Raw genomic sequence first — 21,120 nt, forward strand, 5'->3', positions numbered from 1 at the left:
GCCCACAGCCTCTCTTGCTGGGCTATTGTCTCTCCCAATCTTTCCAGCCTGCCACAACCTCCTTCACTGAAAATAAAAGTGGCACAGTAAAGTTGAAGGGAGGTCGCTTGTCTTCTGAAATGGAGCCCAATGGAGTGGTACCACATTCCTTTGAGAGATGGGGGTGGTGGGCAACAATGTTTTCTTCCAGGGCACCAGGGAGAGTGTTGCACAGTGGTTAAAGCAACAGCCTCAGCACCTTGAGGTTGTGGGTTCAAACCCACACTGCTCCTTGTGATCCTGGGCAAGTCACTTAATCTTCCACTGCCCCAGGTACATTAGATAGATTGTGAGCCCACCGGGGCACACAGGGAAAAATGCTTAAGTACCGTTCTGAGCTCCCCTGGGAGAACACGCACCAGAGCCAACATAGGCCAAACAACTATAATGTGCGACTAGGTCATTCTCTGAGCTACAGCATTTTACATGAATGTTTCCAATACTAAGAAAAAAGACAGAAATTACTTGGTGAACTTCAACCTTCCAGCCTTCGAGTTGTTGCAGGATTCCCATAGCACATTGAAGAGTGGCCTCTCCGTGTTTCACATAGGCCAGGTCCGCACTGGAGGATACCCAGTGACTATCAAGGTAACTATCCTGTTCTGTGCCTAGGATAAAAAACAGACATTAAAACCACTACTGTTTCATTTAACAATCCCACTCATAGGTGTCAGAACGTGAGGTGGGGGGTGGGGTGGCACACAGGGGCCATGGCCTCCCCAAAAATTGCCAATCGGAAGTATGGCTCTCATGACTGGGGAAGGGAAGGGGAGGACAGAAATGCCAGACCATGGTAGGCAATAGGAAGAGGAGAAGGAAAGAGAAGGAGAGAAGAGGAGATACTAGACCACAAAAAGGGAGAAAAGGAAGGAGAGAGATGGACAAGAAAGGTAGGAAAAATGATTTTATTTTCAACTTAATGACTGAAATATGGTGCTTTTGAGAATTTACATCTGCTGCCTATTCATTTGTTTCTATTTCTCTGGTGTTGTACTACATGCATGCAGAGTCTGGCATTAGGGTTTTGTTTGTGTATATTAGGACTTTTAATTTGTGTTCCTGTATTTGCATAGGGTTGACCTGTATTCTGCATGGGTGATCAAGGCCAGATGTTCTGGTAGGAATGAATGATGTGAAACGTTATTGGTGTCATGGCCCAAAGTAGGAACATATTTGTCGGCTCTCCTTCACCCCCTTTTGAACTCAAAACGGCCCTCACTTTATGGAAATAGGGAGGAGAGATGGGGCAGAGGCAGGCTTTTTTTTATCGCCAGCCATGACAATATTAGCTCTGATGCTCATAGGAATTCTATGAGCTTCAAAGCTGTTATGCTGTGGCCAGTGCTACAAATTGCGCTACGATTTTGTAAAAAGGTGGGGTGGGGGAGTACTTTGTGTGATTACATATTCCATACTGGGCGAAGGTGTGACATGGTTCTCTGTTTGCATTGACTGTGCAGGATCAATCTGTACTAGTCTGGCTTGTTTAGTTTTATAATGGGTCTTTTGAGGTTCTACTGCTCACTGCAGCATGTAAGATGTTGCTTTTTCCTAGGTACACTCTTCTTGTGCGATATATGGATTGCTACTAAAAATCCTGTTTTCATATAGCTAAGGGTGTGTGTCAAAAAATGATGGGCCCCGGGTGTCACATATGCTAGGTACAGAAACACAGATGTATTGAAAACCAATGTATGTAAAGCAACACTTTCAATTGGTGACTACTATGATTGTAGGACAATGTAGTAATAAAGTTTTGCAGAAAACTATGTGAGACAAGTATCAACTCTAAATTTGCTCAAAAAGAAGGAAAAAGCCTCAGAAAAAGGCCCTCCCACCGCCACAAAGGTGGATATCAAGGTGATTAGACGGTAACCTCACAGGCAAAACCTTCGTTGAAATGAGTGTTTGAGCAGAAAAACTTGTGCTTCACATATACAAATTTGTAGATAGAGGAAAAACCACTTATCTTCAACTGATCGGCATACCGACGGAGGCCAGCGTTTCACCGACAAGCTGCATCAGGGTGTGACCCGACCGATCAGTCTTGAAAGAGCGGAAACTACCGCTTCAGAAGAGTCCAAAAAGATGGCTTCCTTTTTGGATGGAAGCCATCTTTTTGGACTCTTCTGAAGCGGTAGTTTCCGCTCTTTCAAGACTGATCGGTCGGGTCACACTCTGATGCAGCTTGTCGGTGAAACGCTGGCCTCCGTCGGTGTGCCGATCAGTTGAAGATAAGTGGTTTTTCCTCTATCTACAAATTTGTATATGTGAAGCACAAGTTTTTCTGCTCAAACACTCATTTCAATGAAGGTTTTGCCTGTGAGGTTACCGTCTAACCACCTTGATATCCACCTTTGTGGCGGTGGGAGGGCCTTTTTCTGAGGCTTTTTCCTTCTTTTTGAGCAAATTTAGAATTGATACTTGTCTCACATAGTTTTCTGCAAAACTTTATTACTACATTGTCCTACAATCATAGTAGTCACCAATTGAAAGTGTTGCTTTACATATGCTAGGTACGCCACTGCAATGAAGAAAAAGTCCAAAGGCAATGGAAATAAGAACCAACAACATTTTATTTTGCTGCCAGCTAGTTAGTGGTGTACGTGAGAATGCCCATACATGGGAAGAGCTGACACGGCCCATCTTTGCCAAAACACGGCCATGTCAGGTCTTCCCATGTATGGGCATTCTCATGTATACCACTAGCTGATAGCAAAATAAAGTGTTGTTGGTTCCTATTTCTATTGCCTTTGGACTTTTTCTTCACTAACTTCTTTTGGTTTCTCCAGCATGGGGTTTTTCCTTCTATTGCTTATCTTTCTTGTTATCAATCCATAAGTTAAATTACCAGAAAAAATACAAAATAACCACTGCAGGCATCTCTGCTCAGTCAGAGCTAGGATCGAGTCTGCAGGCTGCTTCATCTTTAACCATTTTGACTAAATGTCATCCCCTTCTTACCACCCTGGGCACACTGCCAATATAGCCCTTTTTCTGGTATTTTCCATACGTACTCTATATGCTGAGCTACAGATCCAAAATGTTGCACATCTGTACCTCCGTGCAAGCTGAGCCCTTTTATATAATATTCCATGAGTTCTGAGCCGTCTGTTGCTGTCTTCAATATTCATCATCTTGTACAAGCTAATATTCAGTTATTCTATAAATTCAGTTCCAAGCATGATTATGAAGAATATTATTGTACACTGTTACATGCATTGAAAAATGCACTGAAAATTGGTTGTGCTACTATTGTATTGCCCAGTATGATAAATACTGGACCAATCTATACTATTATGTAGGGCAAATTAAAGTACACATTCCAGAACTGTATGAAATGAGAGCTAAAAAAAAAAGAGACTACTCCAAGAGGGAGGTGAACACCCAGAGCAGGCTTCTAGAGAAAGTGTTAGGAACCCGAATATTGCTTGGGATAGACTCAGAGGGGCCTTAATGTCACGAGAAGAGAGAGGGTACAATGCAGAAGCACAGTGGGCAGGTAAAAGGAGACTGTGTGGCTCACGTGCTCCTCCTTATCTGCTGCTCTTTCTATGGGCCTAATATTAAAAGGGAAATAATGGGGGCAGGAGAGGCTCCTACCCAGGTTTTTTTCCTGCCGACTCGGCCAAACTTGAATCTTTAGCAGCACATGCTTGGATAGTGCCATTGAATATCCAACCAGACTACACTGGCACTATTCAGGTAGTGCCGGAGCGGTCCAGGGGCGGAGTCAGGAGTTACCCAGCTTGTGGAAATAAGCAGGTGGCTATCTGGATAAGGTTAGGACAGCAAAAAAGCTGTTTTAGCCTTATCTAGTTAATTATTTGAGTACTGGGCTGAATATCACCAGTATTCTAATTATTTATTTACTTAAAAAGACTTATAGCCCGCTTAAACCTAAGCAGGTTCCAAAGTGCATATAAGAGTATAACAAAACATAATTAAAATGTATAATATAAAACACATAAAAAAATACATCCTACATCTTTTTCGTTTCTTAATTGCTACTTATAAAACTTTTTAAAAAAAGCTTCTACAAAAAGAGATTTTTAGAAGCTTCTTGAATTGTACAATGCAGATCATTAATCAATCTCAGTTGTCCAACCAAGTTATTCCATAATTGTGCCCCTGCTATTGAAATGGCCATGTTCCTAGTACTAACATATTTTATTTGCTATATTCCATCCACAGACAATCACATTGCCACTTCTGATCTAACAACATAAGGTAAGTCCAGAAAAGAGCAGAGAAGACCAGACCTTCAAGCCAAAAAATACTTTATTGACAACCAAATGAAGTGGAACATAAAACCAGACCTGAACCATGTTTCGGCTGTAGAGCCTGCATCAGGAGTCCGCAAATGAACCCACTCAAAGATGGTCAAAGTATAAAAAGCTTTGGGATATCTTGGGATAACTTTGGGAGCTTCTGGGATATCTTGAAGTCTTTACTTTAGTCTTTACTGAGAAAGACATGGAGGAGTTACTGGTGCCTGAAATGGTATTCAGTTCTGATGAATTAGAGAAACTCAAACAAATCTCTGTAACACTGGATGATGTAATATGTCAATTTGACAAACTGAACAGTAGCAAATCACCAGGACCAGATGATATACATCCCAGAGTGCTGATAGAAAAATGAACTTGCAGAGCTATTGTTAGTAATTTGTAATTTTTCTTTAAAATACAGCATAGGACCGGAAGACTGGAGGCCAATGTGACGTCATATTTTAAAAGCAGCTATTTAAAGCTGCTGCTCGCACCGGTGAAGAACTAGAGATACAGTGGGAGGGGGAGAGTGAAAGTGCGCATGTGGCGGGAAGGAGTGGGAAAGAGTGGGAGGCTGAGAGGAGGAGTGGTGCTGGCACCCCTACCAAGAAGACATCTGGGGCAATCCACCCACCTCCTGAAGAGGCTTGGGTTGGCACACATGGCGTAGAAGCGTTAGCAGGGCATGACAGAGACCTTCCTAGTCCTGATCAGAGGGTCTTATATACATGCAAACACATTTAAAACGTTGAAAAAGTCAGGATAATAAACAAAAGACCAGGAAACTGATATAAAGCATAGGAAAAGGGGAATTCACTATTTGTGTGAGGTGTTAGGTGGAGCAGAATCTTAGAGGAAATCAGGTATGATATACATAATACATACATAGAGGCATTAAGAACTCCATCTTGTTTTCTGTCTTTGTTCTTTCTGCATTTCCCACCTTGAGCCTCGTGGCTCTAATTAATACCAGACCTCTCAGTCTGGCTTGTGGAAGATATAGGGTTTCATATTTTTGAATATAGATAATTATTTGTATCTTATGAATGAAATATGTGTCTTGAGTGAATGGGATCCCATGAGTGATTATGTGTACGAATGTATATTAAATGTGAGAATTGGTTTTGAAAACCATATTTTATATATTTTAAACCTGAGGAAATTCTGAAAAGTATCACATCTGGAATTCAACCTTTCTGACCTTTAAGCTAAGCAACTCTCTCTACTCTGTGAGGGGAATAGCCCTTCCATCTTCTTCTGTGCTGACAGGGACACAAACTTTTCAGCAGATGCTGAAAACAAATGCAGGCTGATTTTAACACAGACAAGCTGTTTGATTTCACCTTTTTGAGAATGACAAAAAGAGTATTGGATATGTAATAACGGGTTTATGCATATTTAGAAATTAATGTAAACAAAAATATGATTTCTGAAACTTTTATTTCAATGTCAAAAAATAATTTCTTTGTTCAAACTTAATGACAGCCTCTATTAGGTGATTGGACAGAAAATATATATTGGTGAGCAACGAATTATAGGTTGAGATCTTTGCCAGAAATGCCAGCATTTGTCATCTGTAAAGATTTTCCGATGATGCAAATAATCTTTTGATGGATGTTATGGAAATAAATAAAAATAATACATTTTTTAAACTTTTTGCGTCATGTGCCATCATTCATATACACTTTCCCCACCTATTAGCAAACTTGGCTGCTCATTTCCCCTTACTACATCACTGGGTCTACAAAATACTGAGTGGAGTGGAAAGGGTAGATGTGAATTCTTTCCCCAAAATACTAGAACTAGGGGGCATGCGATGAAGCTACTAAGTAATAGATTTAAAACAAACCAGAGAAAATATTTCTTCATATAACGTGTAATTAAACTCTAGAATTCTTCACCGCAGAATGTGGTGAAATCAGTTAGCTTAGCAGGGTTTCCCAGATGTATGGTAACCCTACATAGGGCCCTACATCAGGACTTCCTAGACCCAGCATCCAATCAAGTTTTCATGAATATGGCTAAGAAATTTATATATACTGGGGTTCCACATTTACTGTGGATATCCCGAAAACCCAACTGACTGTGGTATTTCCACGATAGGTTTGGGAAGCCCTGTACTACATACATCAGTACTTGAAAAATGCAAGCCCTGCAGGATGCACACATCAGTTTCTAGAGGTAAACCTGTGGTTAAACTCGTTCAGAACCAGGAATCTGCAAAAATCTGAGAACTTACCAATATCTTTACGCACTATCTTCTGAATGTGATGCAGGATGTCAGGAAAGAGACAGTGGGATTCCTTGAACATGAGCTTGGTCATATTCTGTCCTAGAACTGCCACGGCTGTTCTTTTCAAACCTGAAGAAACATGCACAAAACAGGCTTTAACACTGGCATGTACTCATTCAGCTGTCTATTAATATTATACACCCTGCTCCTCTACCGACAAACTTTCAACAAGTTCTTGAACTGAAAAATGAATGGGGAAAATGGATCAAAATATTCTAGCAGTTCTGAGGTACTGTGAGACAAAGTAAAAGAGGAAAAAGGCAAACCCAACAATATCTAAGCAAGATACCCTGCGGCCAGATGGGCTGTTAGGATATCCACAAGCTAACTTGCATGCATTGTGAAGCCAGTATATGCAAAATTACCTCACGCATATTCATTGTAGATAAAACTCAAACTGGTTATGGGGTGCCCAAGACTGGTTTGGGAAGCCCTGACCTAAGCATTTCATTCCTCCAGACTTATTGTAGCTTTATGTATCTCACAGATGACGGGGAGGAGTGGTGAGGGGGCTTATCAATTACTCCTTTGTTGTTATTTTTTCAATGGCATTTTCTGAAACGTTAAAATTTTTAGAAATTCCACGTAAACAGTTCATACATGCTTTTAAATCAGACACTGAATACAGCAAATAATCTGACACAATATTTTAAAAAATTCTTGAGACTACAACGTGAATTCATGGCAGCCATTTGGATGAGTGATCTGCATGGGACAAGAGCGTAGGAAAATCATTCCTGCCCCGAAAGACCGCTAGACCACCAGGTAAGGTCCGGGGAGGTCTGGGAGGCAGGAGGGAGGTGGGGTGATTCTGGTTTTAGGAAGTCACGAATAATCGAAATCACGAGTCCTAAAACCGCGAACCGGGAGGGGAAAGGGTACTATTTATCACTTTCAGTATATAGCGCTGAAAGGCATATGCAGCGATGTACATTTTGAAATTTAATAGACAGTCCCTGCTCTGAAGAGCTAGGGTTACCTCTCTGCCCCCACTCCTTCACCGCCCCCCACTGCTGTGCGTGCACGCCACTTTCCTTCCCCCATACCTCTGTAGCATTCCTGACATGAGCAACCCCAACCTGCTGTCATGCCTGCATTAGCTGTTCTTCTGACATCACTTCCTGGACCTGTGCCTAGGAAGCAACATCAGCGGGAGAGCTCAACAGCAGGTTGGGGGTTGCTGCTCGTGCCAGAAATGTTACAGAGATACAGGGGAAAGGAAGTGGCGCGTGCACATGGCAGTGGGGGATGGGTGGGGAAGGAGCATGTAGGGATGGGGGGAAGAGAAGCGGGCGGAGGAGGGGGCCACCACCCCAGGTGCCTCTCTCCCTCGCTATGCCCCTGGTTAGCACCCCTTGATGGCAGTAAAGCAGAGGAGACCAGAGTTCAAATCCCACTGGTGCCTCCTATGGCCTTGGGCAATTGTTTACCCTTATATTTTATTTTATTTTCTTCCCTCCTTTTGCTAAGCTGCAGTTGAGGTTTCTACTGCAGCCCGAAGTGCTAAATGCTCCGACACTGCTCTTAGAATTCTTATTTATGTGCTAAGGGAAAAATTCCATTCAGAATTCGGCACTGATAAAAAAATCGGTGCTGAACGGTATTCTATAATGGGTGTTCTGAGCTCAACTTTGGACACAAGGAGTTACACCCAGTGGCATAGTGAGGGAGGTTGCCGCCGGGGGTGGTGACACCTTGCATCGCTGTGCCGTGCATGCTCCCCCCCCATGTATTCTGCCACTGGAGCATCCCCATATTCTTTCCATCACTGGAGCATCCCCTCCGCTCCACCCGTAACTCTTGAAATATTCGGGGAGGGGGCGCTGGAGTTTCCACTTTCCCCCTTGTACCTCCTTAAATGTTCGTCACCACAAGCAGCATCTTCCACCTGCGGCTTGTGCTGGCTATGGCTCCCTTCTGATGTCACGTCCTGGTTCCGAGGCCAGCACGAGCAGCAAGTGGAAGATGTCGCTTGTTCCAGCAAACGTTTAAGGAGGTACACGTGGGTGGGAGGTGAGGGTGGAGAGGAGGAGAAGCTCCAGTGCCCCCAGAAAATGGCACACGGGGCGGTCTGCCCCCCACCCCCTTACTATGCTACTGGTTACACCATCTGAAACCAGGTGTAAATTCTGGTTCTACAATATGTGCGCATTTTAAAAGAATGCCCCTCACCTGCCCATGGCCTTTCCATGGCTATGCTCCCTTTGCAGACTCACAAGGAAATGTGTACATACTATTCTATAAACGGGCACATATGTTTTCACCGTGACCTGTCAAATGCGCGCTGACAATTGTGCCCCAACATTTGCGTACATGGGGGGGGGTGAATGGGGGGTGATCCGACCTGACAATTTTGTATTTTTGAGGGTTACCTGTAAAGGGTTCCCATAATCATCATGTAAATCTTACCCTAACACTAGATAGCAAGTGAATGTTTCAACGCGCTGCAATTGTTATGCGCGCACTTGTCAGCGTGTGATTGTCCTGCACGCAATTGTCGGTGCACCGTTTTCACATGGATTCCCTATTTTTGCCCCATTTCAATGTCTCACGTCAGAACGCTTTTTCACGCCTAACTTTCAGTGCCATATATACCGTGCTTCCCCCAAAATAAGACAGTGTCATATTAATTGTGGGTCAAAAACACATTAGGGCTTATTTTCGGGGGAATGTCATTTTTTTTCATGTACAACAATCATCTCTCCCTTCCTCTCTTCCACTCCAATTCTTCCTCTTTCCTCCCCCTCCCCCCATGTGCAGCATCTTCCCCTCTTCCCCATTCCCTTGTGCAGCATCTTTCTATCCCTCCCTTCCATCCCCCTGTGCAGCAGAACCCCACCGACCCTCCCACTGTGAGACTGACATACCTCCATTCCAAGGCCTTCAAAAACAGCAGCAGCGGCAGCAGAAGCACTCTGAACGGGCTGCTTTGATATCAGTGATGCAGGCAGAGGGAAGGCCCCGGCTGGGAAGGCCATGAAGCAGACTGTTCAGAGCTGCTGCTTTAGGAGGCCTCAGAGCGGAGGTATGACAGGTTTCACCGGGGTAGGTGTTGCTGAATCAGTGTGTCGGATTTTTTTTCCAGTGAATCGGGCAGGGATGGAGTCAGGGAATGTCGGGGACATTCGGGGTTGATCTTAACTAGGATTTATTTTTGGGGTAGGGCTTATATTAGGAGCATCTCTAAAAATCATGCTAGGGCTTATTTTCAGGATAGGTCTTATTGTGGGGAAAACAGGGTAGAATTTCCCCTTAAGTGACTTATGTGCACCAGGTACCGAATAGCATCTAGCTTTGATTTGTTAGCAGCCTTGTAAGTGCTGAAATTCTGTGGCATACACACACTATCGGTGCCTGTTTAGTTACCAACTTACAAAATTCCCTTTACAACCTCAGGCAGCCCATTTATTTATTTTAAACATTTCTAAGCCGCTTTTAACCAAAGCGGCTCACAATTGACATACACAGCCTCAAAGACATACATGTCTACAAATATCTAAACAACAAAACTAAATAAATAAAACAAAGTTAAAATAGGGGTATATCTTGTCATATCTATCAGAAAAGAAAGTTATATCATCGCAACCAAGGGAAAATACCACTAGCAAAAAAATGCTTGTGCAAAGAGGTAAGTCTTCAATAATTTTCTAAAATGTAACAAACTTCCACAGAATCTCAAAATTCCTGTCAAAGCATTCCATAAAGCAGGGTCGGCAATGGAGAAATAAGATTTAGTGGTCTTCACATAATGCATTGTATCGCTTTTACATGTGTCAAGTAACAAACAGTTCTTAGATCGCAATGCTCTGGATCAGGGGTGCCCAAAAGGTCGATCGCAAAGGCAACGCGAGTCGATCGCGTTGCCTTTGTGATCATTTTCTCCCTGCTGCTTCCCCAAGCCAGGCCTGGCGCGTACAAGCGCCGGACTTACTAAACCTCACCTCCGATATCAATTCTGACGTCGGAGAGGGAGTTCTGGGCCAGCCAATCGCTGCCTGGCAGGCCTGGAACTTCCTCCTTGACGTTAGAATTGACGTTGGAAGTGAAGTCTTGTGGGCCCGCCGCTTGTACACGCCAGGCCTGGCTTTGGAAAGCAGCAGGGAGAACTCGCATTGGTGACTTGGGGGTGGGGGTAGGGAAAGAATCGGGGAAGTGGAGAAATTGGCACAAAGGCTTGGGGGGCAGGGAGAGAGAGAAAGAAAGGCAGAAATAAAGAGGGGGGCAGGGGGAGAGAGAGAGAAAGAAAGGGAGAAAGAAAGAGGGGGGCCGGGGGGAGAGAGAATGAAAGGCAGAAATAAATAAATATTGACTTTACAGGAGAAGGAAGTGGAACCAGAGACTCATGAAATCACCAGACAAAAAGGTAGGAAAAATGATTTTTTTCAATTTAGTGATCAAAATGTGTCCGTTTTGAGAATTTATATCTGCTGTATATATTTTTTACTATGGCCCCCTTTTACTAAACCGCAATAGCGGTTTTTAGCGCAGAGAGCCTATGAGCATTGAGAGCAGCGCAGCTTCCTGTGCTAAAAAACACTATCGCGGTTTAGTAAAAGGGGAGGGGGTATATTTATCTATTTTTGTATATTTGTTACTGAGGTGACATTGCCTTGATCTCTTTGAAACCCCCCCCAAATATAAATGATAATTAATATTTTCTCTGCGTACAGTGTGCTTTGTGTTTTTAAAAATTTTATTGTTGGTAGATCAATTTGACTTGGTCATTTTAAAAGTAGCTCACAAGCCAAAAAAGTGTGGGCACCCCTGCTCTGGATGGTCCATATAATATCAAGCACTTAGCTAATTAGTCTGGCAAGGTATCATAAATACCCTGTTGGACAACTGTCAGAATTGATTTCAAAGGGATCTCCTGTGCCTGCTCTTGCCTGTACCAGGGGAACTTATCAGTTGTAAGTACGAGGTAGAATTCTGCATGTGCGAGATCACAATTCATATAAACAGTTGGCACTAGAGGAGAAAGTAACTAGCTGAGTGGTGAGGAATTCTGCACTCGCAGAATTCCGCCAGGTGTAATGGAATTCTAGGTACAGCAGCACCACAGCAGCCGGTATTACTTACACAGTTACAACAAATAACATTCTACCCTCAAATAAGGAACCAAAACAAAGCAACAAAATATGACCTCAAACGATTGAATGGGTCAGGAATGCAAACATAAACATGAGCAGAGCTTAATCTTATTTATTTAAAACATTTTTAATCTGCCTTTATCCAAGGCGGATTACAGGTTTCCATGCATAATAAAATCATAAAATAAAAAGACATACATTAAGTAGAGGAAAATACAGAAATACAATAGTCACAATATGAATGCATTCAAACTGTTCTTGAGTACCGTCTTTCTTCACTTTAATATACCATTTACTTGTTCAAACCACTGTTATGCATTCACTTAAAAAAAGCTTGAACAAATAAGTAGCTTGCAGTTGTAAATGAAAAGGAAATCCATTCTGGCTTTACCTGTCACCTGTCGGAGGTGTTCATGGGAGATTCCACAGCACAGTTTGAAGGTTGCTGGCAGCATGGTGGGACAGAAGCAGCCTTCTGAGCTCAGCGCCAGAGCCGTCCTCACTGAAAATATCTGTCTTTATAAGGATGATGAAGGCCAGCACCTGATGCTAGGCGGTGTCATGCTAGATAGGAGTTGGGAATGGCAGGGAGCCAAGGACAGCAAAAGCAGAGCAGGGAGGGGTAGTCCATGCAGAGATATACAGACACAAGAAACATATCATCAGCTCCAAAACTGACTCACCACAGATAACATTATATACATGCATTCAACTAGAGAATGGCATGGTGACAAAATTCATCACCGTTCCCATCCCTGCGGATAACCACAGGAAACCATCTCCAAGTCATTCTTTAGGGAGAGAGGGAAGAATCAGAGTATGAATGGGCACAACCACTGACCCTCAAGCCTTGTATTGTAGAATGCTGGTGTAGAAGGACTGAGGTTGAGATAGACACTACAGAATGACACGGGATTGTTTCCTGCGGAGACGGAAACAATGATGAATTTTGTCACCATGTTATTCTCTACTAGTCGTTAAGCCCATTACATTAACGGGTGCTAGAATATATGTCTGTCTGTCTTTTTCTTTCTGTCTCTCTCCCCTCCATTTCCCTGTGTAGCACTGTCTCTGCTTTCTTCCTCATTCTGCACTCTCCAGCTGCAACATTACTGCCTCGCTTTTTCTCCCTGCAAGCATCTCTGCTCTTTATCATTCCCAGTCTCTTTTTCTCTTCTTGCAGGGGTCTCTGCTCTCCTTTATCTATATGCTCCTGATTCCTGCAAACCTCTACGTTCTCCTGTTTTCTCTGTATGCTCCTGATCCTGTGTTTCCCTGTAGGTGTCTCTTCCTTTTTTTTTTTATTTTTTTTAATTTTTATTCCTTCTCCAGTCTCAGTTCTTCTTTATCTGAACATTCCCTTCCTCAGTCTCTCCAACTGCAGCTCTCTTGCCCTCTAAGCCCCTGCTATGCCCCTGATCCCCTTTCACTGACCCTTGCGACTGCATCATTTTTGTTATGCCAGCTGGGTTTCCATAGGTACAAAAAGTCTCCCCCACCCCAAAAAAAGATGTTAACAGAATAGGAGGGAAAAGACAACTGGAACTAATCGCTGTAATAAGTGATAAAATGAAGTCCAATGTTATAGTGAAGGAAAGCCCTCAGTCACACAGCTAACCTGGGAAAAGTAAGAAAACCCCAAGGGTACAGTTGTTTTCTTACTTTTCCCCAGGTTAGCTGTGTGACTGAGGGCTTTCCTTCACTATAACACATTTAATCACTTATTAAGGCGGTTAGTTCCAGTTGTCTCTTCCCTCCTATTCTGTTAACATCTTTTTTGGGGGTGGGGGAGATTTTTTGTACCTTTTGAGATTTTTTCTCCTCCAGTCTAAGGGTTCTACTTGACTCAAGCGGGGTTTCCATGGCAGGGTGCTCGCTAATGCCCCAAACTCGTGCTCCGCCTTTTCGTTATCAACCGTGAGCCTGAACTCTGAGGTGAGAAGCAAGAGGAATTGTTGATTACTCTTAATTTCTACCATGTTTTGTGCTCCCTTTGACGATGGCCCTGCTACTACTGTGGGCGAGTACAGACAGGTGCTGGGAAGCGCTTAGGTGAGGGTGACAGGCCCGAGCTCCGGCACTGCCGGCAGAAGTTGCAAACGCTTCCCCAAACCTCCCTTAAAATCAGCGCTGAAACGTGGGCACTTAACCCCGTAATTGCCACAGCATTGCTGCATTAGACAGTCCTGGGGAGTAGTGTGTGGAAGCGCAATTCACTTTGTGGTCAGCTGCCATCACATTTCGCTTTGGGGGGAACCGTTGTAAGGGCGGGAGTAGTGTGTGGGGCCGCTATTTAGTTCAGCTGCCAGGGCTGTTTGGATCCGCAATTCACTTTGGGTTCTGCTGCCGCGAGCGTGGGGTCGTTGTGATTCAGTTTGGGTTCTGCTTCCGCGAGTATGGGGTCGTTGTAAGCGCGCATGCACACTCTTACCAGCCACGGACATACGGATCACAGAACATGCGGTAAGAGTGCGCATGCATTTTATTCTCTATAATCCAGCATCAAATAGAACAAATTTCAGTGTCAACCACACTCCAACACACAACTTGTTCCATAGTGACATAGTATATGACAGCATATAAAGGTGGCCGGAGCTGTATCTGCTGCTTCATGCAGGTTATACTCCTCTATGTCCTGTTTAAAAGTTGAAGGTCATTTAAATTTGGCTTTGATTTCATCCTTTCTATACAGCAGAGGTTCTCAAACCAGTCCTCAGGATACACCCAGCCAGTCAGATTTTCAGGATATCTGCAAAGAATATGCATGAAGTAGATTTTCATGTACCACCCCTCATTGTGTGCAAATCTACCTCATGCATATTGTGACAGGGAAGTTCCTGTCACGGCTAAAAAAACTGCTAGTCCAGTCAAAAATACAGCCCTCAAACCTGCAATCCCTAAAATAAAGCCTGTACACCCTCCTAAAAGCCCTAATTTAGTACAGAAAGAAAGAGAAAAGGCAGGGGATTTCCCAACCAGAAATTCAGGCAGGGAGGGCACACAAAACACTATCTATCCCCTATTATTCCTTTCCCTACTCTAAGGAGAAAAGGAGAGTCAACACAGAAGGGGGTGGAGTTTGTCAGGAGGTTCTACAGTCACCTAAGCCTCAAGCAGGAGGAAGGCAGGTGAATAAATTAACCCCAGCTGACTCTAACAGGGGAAGCAGAGTGCAGCACAAGGAGAGCAGCCCAACCACCTTTGCAAACCCCTAGGAATGTGTGATTGCACCAGATCAACAAGCAGGGAGAGGAATCCAGCAGCCAGCTAGGTACTGTGAATTCCCAGGGGAGCCTAAGGGGTATGGCTAGAGGTTCTTTCAGATGGAGAAGGACCTGGCCAGGAAACTTTCCCAAACACCCAGAGAGGGAGATGGGAGGTGGAGAGTGAAGCAGGGGAATTTATGGAGACAGAAGACAATGACTATAGCCCCAGTGACCCAAGGTGGGGGTGGTGCAATGAGACTGAAGCAGAGTTAAGTGTACCAGAGGAATGTATGGAAACCTGATTTAAAAGTTATAAGTTGTGACATTCTTCCTTCTAAAATAAAGACTGCCCAGAGAAGCCTGTGATCAATTAATGCCATAGAAACAGCAGAGGCTGTCTGCTTGAACCAGGCTTAAAAGCCATATTACCAGGCAAGGTCCCTGGGTAACAAAAGCTCTAGGGCTGTGGTGGCATGTTGGGAGGGTCTGAACACCTGGATACAAAAGGGAGGCTTGCTTCCACACAGATTGCAGTGCAGGCTATGAAAGTCCTTAGTGGGACAAATTGCTAATAATAATAAAAGCCAAAAGAAGGGCTTTTTTTCTTATACTATAGCGTAGGGAAGTGCAGGCACCGGCAGTGCCCAAATAGTGCTGGCAGAACTGTAGCTAGGAGCAGCCAGCAGCCTCAATAAAGGGGGAGCTTAAGAAGACAAGAGTCTGGAAAGTACATTTTGATTTTTGGTTGTGATATGATGGAAAGGACTGTCCAGTCCATGAACTGATTCACAGGGAGCAGAACCTGGAGTGTGGTGAAATAAACTGTAGTGCCAGAGATTATAAAACGCCATGGAATTTTTCTGTTACAAACATTAAACCCGGTGAAGTTTTGTTTACAAGAAATACAGACTCTGGATTTTTCTTCTACCAGCCATATAAAAGGCACATCAAAAATCTTCCGTGTGGTCCAAGCTGGGGTTTCCTATTCACCTGGGGCCTGGCCCGGCCACAATATTCATTGTGGGTAAGAATCTGACTGGCTGGGTGTATCCTGGCTTGCTATATAAGGATCCTCTGGGTTCATCCCACCCAATTTTGAATTCCGTCACTGCCCATTAAAACATGGCTGCATTAACATCTTTATAGGGAGCATGGCCATCACTCTGGAAAGTGATTTGACTGCTCACAGTTAGCAGGTTTCCTAGATATGTAGTCCACGTGGCCTCTGGCCATCCAGCTAAGCAGGCAGTCCTTTCAAAATTCACCAAAGGTCTGAAAAAACTCCACATAACATGTACAATAACTCACATTCAATTTTAGGCAGCAGCTGAGACCAGCGTCCTATTCAGAATTTTCCCCTAAGTGAAATTAAGGTATCCAAACAAAGAAAAATTGAATGTGAGTTATTGTACATGTTATGTGGAGATTTTTTTTTCAGACCTATGGTGATATGGGCTGTATAAGATTCATTGTAATAGAGTAGCCACACATATCAAAGTCTGTTTTTCTCCACTTTATGTGTTTGTTCACTGCTTCAGTGTTCTGAGTGAATGTATGACCCAACAGCAGTACGTAGATCAAGTTTATTATTAGTTGGAGATGGAAAGAGACTCCTGCTATATCAGCTTTTTGCTAGAAGCTGCATCTCCAGTCAGTGGTAACCTCTAAAAAAAAAAAAAAAAAAAAAGTTTCTTTGTCTTGGCTAAAGATTTAAATGAGTTCTGAGATCCAAAACAAGAGCTTTCCAATATATCAATTACTTTTCCTCCTACTTCTTCCCACACCTAAACCTTGCAACATTGGTACTGGGCAAAATGTTAAATATTACTATCATAAAGAATAAAAATACAGAGCATGCAGTATAGATAGGCAAGGATTGATGGGACAATGCCATCATGAATTTAGCCAAGGAAAATCATGCCTCACAAAATCTGCTACATTTATTTGAAGGGATGAATAAACTTTTGGATAACAGTGAGCTGGTTGATATTGTGTATCTGGATTTTCAGAAGGTATTTGATAAAGTAATTCATGAATGACTTCTGAGGAAATTAGAAAGTCATGGGATAAGAGGCAATGTCCTAATGTGGATTAAGAACTGGTTAAAAGACAGAAAACAGAATGTAGGGTTAAATGGTTAATATTCTCAGTGGAAAATTGTAAATAATGGGATTCCCCAAGGATTTGTAATTGGACTGCTGCTTTATAGCACACTAGTCTTTAAGCCTGTTACATTAACGGGTGCTAGAATAGATGTGTATGTATGTGTGTCTTTCTTTCTCTCTCTCTTCTTGGCTGCTTTCTGTCTGTCTGTCTTTCTGTCTCTCTCTTTTCTCGGCTGTCCACCATCACCCCTTTGCTGCTCCCCCTGTCTAGCAGTAGGCCTTCTCCCTTCCTTTTACCTCTCCTCTGTCCAGCAGCACTTCTTCCCTGCTCCCCCTGTCCAGCAGTAGGCCTTCTCCCTTCCTTTTACCTTTCCCCCCTTACCTAATCCGCCTGTCCAGTAGTACCCCTTCTCCTTTCCCTGCTTCCCCTGTCCAACATCCGCTAGCCCGGGCAACCTCAGGGCTTTTGCTAGGCCGGCCCACCTCGCATTATCGAAGTGGGCCTGCCTAGCAAATGCCCTGCAGCTGCTGTGTTTGCTGGTCTGGGGGTGAGAAGAGGCATCCCAGCAGCGGCGGCGCAGGAGTCAAACCGCCACCAACGCTCAAATCTCTCCATGAGCCGCAAGCCGCCCCATGCACTGCAAATTGAATTCGGCATGGAGGCAGACAGCACGATGGCAGGGATCACAAAACCATAAACACGCATGTGCTTAGGGTTTTATTATAGAGGATTTATAAAGGATCTAGCAATGGAAATAATGAGTGAAGTGAATTAGGGCTCCTTTTATCAAGCAATGGTGTAATGCCAAGTTCGTTAGGTAGTCAGCACTTCACGGCATACAAAGAGACATACACAAGATCATGCTTATTATACTAATTTAATCGTTACATAACTTGCATAGCAGTAATATACAAAACTCAAATGATAACAACTTCACCATGATCGAGGCAATACTGCCCCTCACAGCCGGGAAATCCCCCTTTTCAGGCAGCCGATGGACCGGGTCAATCACAGGACTCTCCCTTTGTCACGTATACCAAATTCCACAAGCCAGCTTCTGGAGAAATGGCTGCACATTCCACCCTTGAATCTCAGGAGACTGCAATAGATTGATAGGAGGTAATTCATACTGTGGTAGTGGTTTGTTTATAGAGGCGTTCTTGAGACCAAACACTGTGTTAAAGCTAAGTAACAAATTAGTCACTTTTTTCAGTGGAAATAGAGTTGTGCATGAAGCAAGTGATAAACTAGTATGAAGCTATATAAATGAAACTATGAAGCTATATAAACAAAATAGAATGTTATAAAAAGTTAGAAATATAAAAAGTAAAAAAATACAAAAAAAATATACTTTTTAAGAAGTTGGAAAAAGTTGAGCTTCAATAACTAATTCCTTAAAGTTAACGGGTTTTTATGGCCGATGACTGGAGCAAGGAGCGTGGCAACTATGCCGATTTATTCAGTCTATGACTGTGCGTAGGCTCCATATCTGAGGCCTTTTCCCGTAGAATAAGAAGTCACAGAGTGAATACACTTCTCTAGATAAGTGGGAGCAATATTTTTTCTAGTATAGTATTTGTTTATAAGTGCACCAGGTGAGGCCACAATTAAAAAAGGTTAGTAATAAAATTGATAAAGAAGTGTGACACTTGCAGGAATGGTAGATGGGATTAGTCTCATGCTTCTTTGTCCCATTCAAGTATGTGAATTCTGTACAGGAGCATTTAGGGTCCATCTGCATCAACATTCCAGAGTCAGATTGATATAATGTCTCATAGGCCTCTGCTGACATTGGTTAGGCCAACCAAAAATGCTGGCTGCTAGCAGCTTGCAGTACCCTTCTATATGGCATACACTTCTGTAACTGTTTTGTAAACAGCCAGTTTGCCCTTCGCAGATGCCTCTCTTACCTCCAACATTATATCGGCATGTGCCCTTGTCCTGCACAATCTCCAAGCTGTGAAGATAAACAATTCCCATTATGAGTTCAGACCTCTGGCTTAGGTTGTACCCATCTTTGAGCGAATGAACAGTGCATAAGGGATGCAGGAAGTATTCTCAGGAGGTTCAGGCTTAAAGGTACCCAGATGCCATGAGTATGGGTATGGGACGAGATCATATATTATGTCTGACCCTCGTATGCATTGCAATAGACCATGCCAAATTAATCAAATTAGAATCATATTAGCAAGTGTCAGAGAAGATACTGGAAATTCATGTATAACCATCTTAAAAGGTAGGGGGAACTTTGTGGGTGTAAAGAAATGTACATGTGTTTCATTTTACAGCAAAGGAAAATCATAATAATACATACCATAAATTTGTACAATAATTATCAACGGGGTGAATTAAAACATTAAAGACATGATTTGCAGTAGTTTTCTACCCAAATAAAAGTTTTCTAACTGAGACAAAAGCATCTCGTAGCAAATTTTCAACAGTTTGTGCAATTCGTAAAGTCTGGAAAGTCCATAGAATCATTAGTTGGAATAGGTTGTCCCATTAATTGTGATGGAGGACAGAGGTGAATGACTTCACAAGGTATTGCTCAGTAAAGAGCTTTAACTGTACAGCAAAGTGTTCTAAGGAAGGTGGCTGTCATGTATCCAGGGATCCAATGAACAGGAAACATTTTGTGGAAAGAATAGGTGAAAACAAAAGTGTCCAGCTCTGAGGTGATACAGCATGTGAGGAAGTAGAGAAGTAGGAGATCTTTGCAGTCAAGGTGCAGGAAGATGAATTAGTCCAGTAGGAGCTGACAGTCTCTTTACAGCATGTGTGAGGAAGTCTGACAGTCTCTTTAAACTGCACATACAGGGCACAATGGACCACTGGTCTGACCCACCAGCTTGGAAGGAGTCCAGGTGCCATCCAGCGGCTGAACCCCAGTGTGATCCAAATAAGAGATAGAAAAAGAGAGAGAAACCATGTTGCCCGTACTGAGTGTGGCAACATGTGACAATATTAATCCATTTACTGGATATAGGTATGGCAAGAGAGAGAGACAATATTCAGGCACTTAATCAGACATTCCAAAAAGATATGTTTTTATGTGCTGCACACAACTATTATTGTACCTCAGAGAGAACCATAATTATGTACTGATTGTATTTTTAAAAAATTTTGTCAGAAATGTGTACTGAATTGATCATATCTAGTGAGCACCATGGAATAAACATTGCATAAAATATTGCACAATTTGGATAGTAAAAAGTCAGAAAAGAACTTTAGAAATGGCCAATGTTATGTATCCTGGGGTACCCTATAAACTAAAACAAACTAAACAGACCACATGGCACAGACACAACAGAAAACACAAAGTTTTAGGCTTGAAACTGTTCTTCCATCTGTCAAGGATTCAGGTCTGAACTTAACTCTGCAAATAAATACACTTTTATACAAAAAAAACAAAACAAAACATAACAAAGAGGCACACATAAGTAAAGTATATGTACAAATAATGCATAGCATAACTATCTCATAATCAGAAAAAGCATAAAATTAATGTCCCTTTTAGAGTGTCTCTATCTCTGCAGTGATAAAGAAGATCCTTGGAATACATTAAAAATATCTCTGTGCCAAAACTTGTCTGGGATAGCTAGGTATATATTCTAACTGGCTGCTAAGAAAAAGAAGAAACATTTTAAAATCAATAACATCCTCAAGGTCCCTTAGAACAAAATTTGTCCATGTTCCATTCAAGCCGACCTGGACCATGTCTGCCACCTGGGTTCCACTACACTCTGAGGAATGGGCACTGCTGTGGAGAGGTCAGGTGCAGGCTAGATGCATCTTTTTTTGTCTGCACTGTGTGTCCTGGCATTCAGAGGCAGATTTCCAAAAATCATTAGATAGGTCTAGGACAGAGAAAAATGCACATTTGGGGTTAAATTTCAGAGTAAGATGCTGCCACTTGTGCTACAGACTTTGAAACCTTATTTAAGGCCCGAGAGTCTATAGTGATCCTACTGGAGCCCCCTGGTTTAGCAAATGACCAGGCTGGAGAGCCACATGCTGAAGAGATAGGTCCACTCGGACCCCTCTCCTCAATCTTAGGCACCACCAGTTCTGTTAACAAAAGTTCAGTGTGCCTTTTCCCACAATCTAGCTTCTCT

At 42.9% G+C, this 21,120-nt stretch overlaps 1 protein-coding gene across 2 annotated transcripts in view; it reads right to left on the reverse strand.

Moving 5' to 3' along the window:
• Window positions 1-21,120, reverse strand: part of LOC117360104 (steroidogenic acute regulatory protein, mitochondrial-like) — a 77,888-nt gene that overhangs the window by 46,232 nt on the left and 10,536 nt on the right. The window contains exons 2-4 of one of the 2 annotated variants that reach the window (XM_033943773.1): window positions 12,085-12,257; window positions 6,550-6,672; window positions 505-647 (exon numbers count right to left, since the gene is read on the reverse strand). In XM_033943773.1, the coding sequence (XP_033799664.1) occupies window positions 505-647; window positions 6,550-6,672; window positions 12,085-12,148 (330 nt within the window). In that variant the 5' untranslated portion in view covers window positions 12,149-12,257. Of the gene's footprint in view, window positions 1-504; window positions 648-6,549; window positions 6,673-12,084; window positions 12,383-21,120 lie in introns of those variants that run through there. The other variant, XM_033943774.1, reaches the window with a different exon arrangement.

Source organism: Geotrypetes seraphini, chromosome 4, assembly GCF_902459505.1.
Source record: "Geotrypetes seraphini chromosome 4, aGeoSer1.1, whole genome shotgun sequence".
NCBI classification, from domain to species: Eukaryota; Metazoa; Chordata; class Amphibia; order Gymnophiona; family Dermophiidae; genus Geotrypetes; species Geotrypetes seraphini.